Raw genomic sequence first — 6,185 nt, 5'->3', positions numbered from 1 at the left:
AATTGGGGGGTGGGGAAATGCTTTTATTCATCCTTTTAAGTCTCATAGGAACTTCCTTCATAATTCCTAGCTAAATCCAAGCCTATACTCCTCCAAACTGCAAAATGGTTCTTGTATTTTAAAAATTAATAGGGTTTAGACATGGAAGTAAAGTAGCTTAACTCTTGCCTCTGACATTATAGACATTAGATGTGTTGACAGGATTTCTATTCTTTGCACGATTTTCTGTAACACTAGACAAAGTTTAAAAACAATTATATAGGGTGCTTGTTTGAAGTTACCTGCTTGTCATCGGACATGAAGTCGTCTGCTTCCAAAGTTCTACTGTTGTAAAGCTTTCCAGAGAGCAGCACATTAAACTTACAATACCGATTCAATTCACAGGCCTGACAAGATATATTTTTTGGATTTTTCAAGATTATGCGAACATCTGGGTAACAATCCACACGCTCCTGAAAAACAGATTTCAAATAACGTTAAAGAATCTCTGTAATCTGGAAGATGCCTCACATAGGCCACTGAGTATTCTGTACTTGTACAAAATTAGCCAAGAGAAACCAAAGAGATTAAAATCTGAAGTCTTTAACCATTCAGTTGCCAACATACCTTCTCAACCATTTTCCAATGCTTCAATCAGTTCTAGTTCATTAATTCTTTCTTTCAGCTTACGACCTAAAGAAAGCCTCCTACATCTTAGCACTTTTTTTTTTTTTTTTTTTTTTTTTGAGAGGGTAGGAGTGCAACTGTATCAGTTGGTCTGTTTCAAATAAATACACAGTATCTCTCCACTGGCCATACTCCATTATTTCAGTGATTATTAGGTCACCACACCTATCACACTAATACTATTCTAGTAATTCGCATACAATGACTAGGTTACTGCATACTGACAATTTTTTTGAAGTAGTAGAAGGTTCATTATGAACATACTGGTTTATATTTTTGTGTGAGGAGGAAGAAATTTTATTATAACACTTAGCAAGTGACAAAATACCCTCAAAAAGTCATCTGCTGAAGTTAGCAGGAGAAGCATTCAGGTAACTGAGAACAGATCTTGTTCTGTTACCTGAATGTTTATCTGGTTATAAACACATAAAGTACTTCCGATATTTATAAGTAAGTTACATAAGGGAAAGAACAATGAGTTTCTATTTAAAAAGTATATATAATTATAGTGACTATTGTACCTTTACTAAGAATTACTGTATTAAAAAAAAATAAAATAAAATAAAAATCTATCTGTAATAATATGATTTGGAGCCCACTTCACTATTTAAAGTAGAAGCTACAAACCTTGTATCGGTCTTTCCAGCGACTTCTAGAGATTAAATTCTCAAGACGAGGCTGAATGAAGCGGTCATCCAAATAATGAAGTGAGAGCAACATATCTTGTGCATACCTCTTTTGTCTTGTTCCATCTGTTCAGTGAGAATCATTACTAATTTGCTGGCTATGTTGGACAAGTTTCTTCCAATAAAATTTTCAAGGACATTATGCTTCTGCATACTGAGAACTACGAATGATTTTAATAAATTATTACTGAATACATTTGCTACTCTTATCCATAAAAGTGATCTGTGCATCTTTGATAAACTGATATATTCAATTATTTTACAAGTCTGCATCACAGGGGGTACATGAACAAATTCTACAGTCAATGTTAAAGTGAAGAGCTGTCATCCCAAACGGAGACCCATTCACTCGATCCCATTTAAAGGAATGGAAATGGTGGTAGTGGTGGGGATTCTTGCTTTTTGTCCACTTTATGTAAGCTGTTCATAATGTATAAGGGAAGTGGTTGCAATCCATGAACACAAACTGCTCTGAGCTGTTCTGCAGCAGAAATTTTGGCAACTCTCTTCATCACTTATTAGGAACACATAAAAAATGACCTTTAAACTTCACAGCACAGTCAGATGCCTTGAGTTAGGCAGCACAAGTACTTCCAAAAACTTACTCAAGCAAAAGAAATAAACAAATACGAGGATGAGTAAAACTACCACTATGCCACAACTATCTCACAAATATGTGCTGGAGTCTAAGAATTAAATGTGACTTTCACAGGTGCAGGCCAATTCATACTGCCTCAAGCTTCCGCATGTACAGACATACAAATTAATTCAGCTACCTTCCCTAGTCTTTTAGCAATGCTGTTATCAAAGAAACACAACCAAGAAGGACCACTGGCTAGCTAGCTTTCTATATAAAAACAATTAATTGTCATTACAGCCACCATAATTACAATTAATTTTTTTCCATATACACTTTATGCACAAACACTTTCAGTAATCAACTATACTAAAAGCTTGAAGAGGCTGTGCTGGACCACATAAAAATGTCTCAAAATAAAATGCAAGTCTGAACTCTAGTATTGAAGCAGCTGCTCTTGATTCAAACTAATTAACAGATTCCCTTCCATTAACTCAGACAAATCCACTCTGTGTTATAAAAATGCTAGGCTATGGTCATACTATACAGCGTTCTTCAGAAAGATAGAATACAACCTCCAACTCGTCTGCATAGCTGATCTATTTCCAACACCTTGGCAGTAAGTTGTTAGTTTTGTAGAGCAGATATAATATGAAATAGAAGGAAGCTATTACAACATAAATCTGGCAAAGTTTACTTTCTCCTTTTCATAAGCTTGTTTTCACTTGGTAAAACAAAACCAAACTAACACCTGAAAGAACTAGCAGTGGTAGATGAAAGGCATTTTTAGCTCCAAGAATGTACAGCCTTTATTCTGAAGGCTCTGGTGTACTTCAGTTTCTCCATTCCCTCTTAGTTCCTGATGGCACCAAATCTTCCTCTTTTTGGCACTTTGCTGACTCCTTCTACAACCTGACGCTAAGAGTCCTCTCACTAATCCCATCTTTACGGTGCTTCTGAAACTACATGTGAGGTTGCCACTCAGCCCAACTAGGCCAAATGCCAAAAAGCATTTGCTCAGCAAGATCAAGACAAGAAGTACTGACTGCAGCTGAAATTTATTTGTTTGATCTGAAAGCACAAATGGTTAAAAAAAAAAAGGGGAAAAAAAACCCCACCACCCAGATATGGAGTAATCTCTGTAACTAAAATTATTTATTATCTTTCAAATTCCTCCAAAAAAAGCTATAGAGGACATGACACTGACAGATCAGTGACCCTGAAATGTTTTCATTGAGATACCTACTTTAAAATGAATTTCACTTTCATGCTGGAACTGTTACTACTGATCAGTGACACAGAAACACTTCCCTACATCTCAGAATGCCTTCTAGGCTTAAAAGAATTAAGTCTACACATTTTTCTAAAATTACTCTATGCTTTTCAGATAGATTTTTTTTTTTTTACCGTGCCCCCCCTGCAAAGTTTCACAGCAGTAAAACTAAGAATAGATCTCAGGACTCACAGTCCTCTACTTTAATCAGGAGACACATCTTTCCCTAGAATAAATGCGTTTGTATAACTTTGAATGCACTATTATATTATTTAATGCAATTTACTTACCATATAACGAGCTCAGGAAAGTGTCATCAATTGCATTTATGAGGAAAGCTTTTACTATTCTTTTGAAGTGTACATAATGATCACAGCGAGATACTGGGAAGAAAGCAGTAAGACCAGAATTAAAAAAATAAAATAAAATAAAAGTACGCAATATTAAAAGTTTTTTAAGAAGAGTTATTTTTTCCATTATTGTAAATTTAGAATTTTAAAGTAATTTAAATATGGATTTTAAAATAATTTCAAATGTACAACATCCATACCCTTAAGACCTCGCCTTTAAATAGTGTTTCTCATCCCACTGATCTTAATTAATTTTAGAATCCTAAAGTCACACGTCCTTTCAGGAAGAAGAGCCCACAGCAAGAGCTACAAAAACTAAATGAAGAGAATAGTTTGTTCTATGAAGGAAATAATGCAAAACTGAGAAGGCCAGGCTTATGGGTTTTTTGTTTGTTTAACATGTTGTGATAAACATGCTCTTAGCATATATCACAAAATGGAGGATGATATTTTTAGGTCTCCAGAGGAATGACCGCATCACATGTAGCCTAATTCATCCTAAATCAGACCAACTTAAAAATCTGTGCAACAGGGTTTCCCTTCCTTCCCCCCAAATTATACTCTCCGTTTAACTAGATACAGAAAGACTGTAAAAGTTTACTGCAGAAATCAGAGTACTTCCACAATAAATTGAAGCCTTTTAGAAATATGCTTTTAAACTATCATCTCCTATTACAGAGTATTTGTATTTACAGTACATTAATATTTATTACAGCACTACAAGCAAGTTATACATACGGAATTGTCACTAATTTTGATCTTACAATGTGGGATGTAGCGTGCCAGCAACTCGCTATTTAATGTATTTAGTTCCTTCTGTTGTGGCTGGTTTTCACTCTTTACATGCTCTGTGTTGTCATCACCATCTTCTTCTTCCTCTACTATAAAATCTTTCATGCTGTCACTGTCAGTTTCACTAACTTCTGTTGGTGTGAGGGACAAGTGATAGAGTGGTTCCTCTTCTATTTCTGCTTCACCATTAGAATCCTAATTAAATTTTAAAAACAGAAGAATTTTCAGTATTTGCACTAATGAAATATTACATGTACTAGGTAAGTTTTCTGACCCTCTAATAACACCCTTTGCTCAATTAACAAGAAATAATATGTTTCAAAAAAATAGGTAATTCTGTACTAGATGACAATTACTTTCAGCTTTAAATCAGTCATCTCCATGTACCTCTCTTCAGTCTATTTGTAAGAATTAAGTTAACATGACATCTCTAAGTTACTTCAGCAGGTATTTTGCTTCTTGATAAAAATCATTTGATAACCCTCTCAGGCATCTCTTTTTTACAAAAAAAAAAAAAAAAGGAATGATAAAGAAGTTTTTCCTTTCCGACTGTGTAGAGAAGATAGATACCAGCATTCTAAGCTGCTTAGTCATCAGAATGCCTGAAAGGCCAAATGAAAGGAAATTCTTAAATCCTCAGTAATTAAAATTAAACTCAAGATAAAGGTTTCCCATAGTCAATATTGTTATCTAGTTAATGTGACAACTGTTGAAATGTGACAGAACTACTGATTTGTCATGAATAAAAAATAAATCAAAATAAAATCCCACTGATTTATATCTATCAGTCTTCATCTTTTCCTACATTCAGTATTTTCTCCAATTGAATTTCAAAGATAAAATCCAGACCTCACAGTTTTCACTGCTGCACGATCTCCGAGTTGCTCTTTGTTTTGCAAGTTCTTTCAATTTTGCAAACACTTTCTGTTTCCTACTAGCAGAAACATTTTCGGTAGGGCAGGTTTTATCAGGCTGCTGTTCTTCAGAACTCTCATCTTCATCCATTATACAGTGGCGCTTAGTAAAAACTTTTCTAACAAGTATATCACTGTCCTCACTTTCATCACTGTCATACAAGACAGAAGTGTTCAACCTTTTACGCTTCCCAGGTGTGATGCACTCATCTTCACCATCTTCTGTTCCTTCCCCATCATGGCTTTTTTCTGCCCGATCTGAAAGGCTGTTCTTCACAACAGTTTCATCTTCTTCATCTGCTTCATCTTCTGATGCTGTAGGCTCTTCCTCCTCAGAGGTACATGAGGATTTGTCACTGCTGTCAAGTAGGATGAGCTCCCTTTTAGTGCGTCTCCAATCAACTCGGGATTTGGATGACAGTTCTGTTTCTGCTGTCTTATTTCTTGTTTCGTATCTTCTAACAACTGCTCTTATCTCCATCAGAAGGCTGGAACAACACAGCAAAATATAAATCGGTAGAACAAAGCACTTATTACATTATGCCATTCAAAAAAAACCACAACCCTAAACACCAAGGCCATGCATATTTTATCACATATGCTTATGACTTAACAATTATTAAGAGACACGTACAGAAATCAGCACCAAACAGAAGTATACACGCACAATAACTTCTGGAGAGGATATACCTTACTCAAAAACCGTAGAAGAGCAGAACTGCCCACACTCGGCATGAACGATCAGGAAAAATCAGCTCTGAAGTGCAGCTACCGATCCCAGCACCCCCTCCAAAACTCTGGCAGCCTGCAGCTGAGGCAAAGAGCTTTCCCGCTCCTGAGGAGCGGCGCACATCGCTCGTTCAGCAGCGGCAGCAGCACCGGGCCTCCCTGAGGAGCGGCCGGGCGCCCACAGCCGCTGCCCTCAGC

General features: G+C 36.2%; 1 protein-coding gene across 1 annotated transcript in view; it reads right to left on the bottom strand.

Moving 5' to 3' along the window:
• The window catches only part of CCDC82 (coiled-coil domain containing 82), a 12,755-nt gene extending 7,016 nt beyond the window's left edge, over positions 1 to 5,739 (bottom strand). The window contains exons 1-5 of the mRNA XM_009881164.1: positions 5,194 to 5,739; positions 4,317 to 4,539; positions 3,493 to 3,585; positions 1,294 to 1,418; positions 282 to 452 (exon numbers count right to left, since the gene is read on the bottom strand). Coding sequence (XP_009879466.1) covers positions 282 to 452; positions 1,294 to 1,418; positions 3,493 to 3,585; positions 4,317 to 4,539; positions 5,194 to 5,739 — 1,158 coding nt within the window. The remainder of the gene's footprint in view (positions 1 to 281; positions 453 to 1,293; positions 1,419 to 3,492; positions 3,586 to 4,316; positions 4,540 to 5,193) is intronic.
• Between the last annotated feature and the right edge of the window lie 446 nt (positions 5,740 to 6,185).

Source organism: Charadrius vociferus, unplaced genomic scaffold, assembly GCF_000708025.1.
Source record: "Charadrius vociferus isolate BGI_N301 unplaced genomic scaffold, ASM70802v2 scaffold1, whole genome shotgun sequence".
Taxonomy (NCBI): Eukaryota; Metazoa; Chordata; class Aves; order Charadriiformes; family Charadriidae; genus Charadrius; species Charadrius vociferus.
Note: the sequence above shows the minus strand (reverse complement) of the source record. Positions and strands in the feature narration are given on the sequence as shown.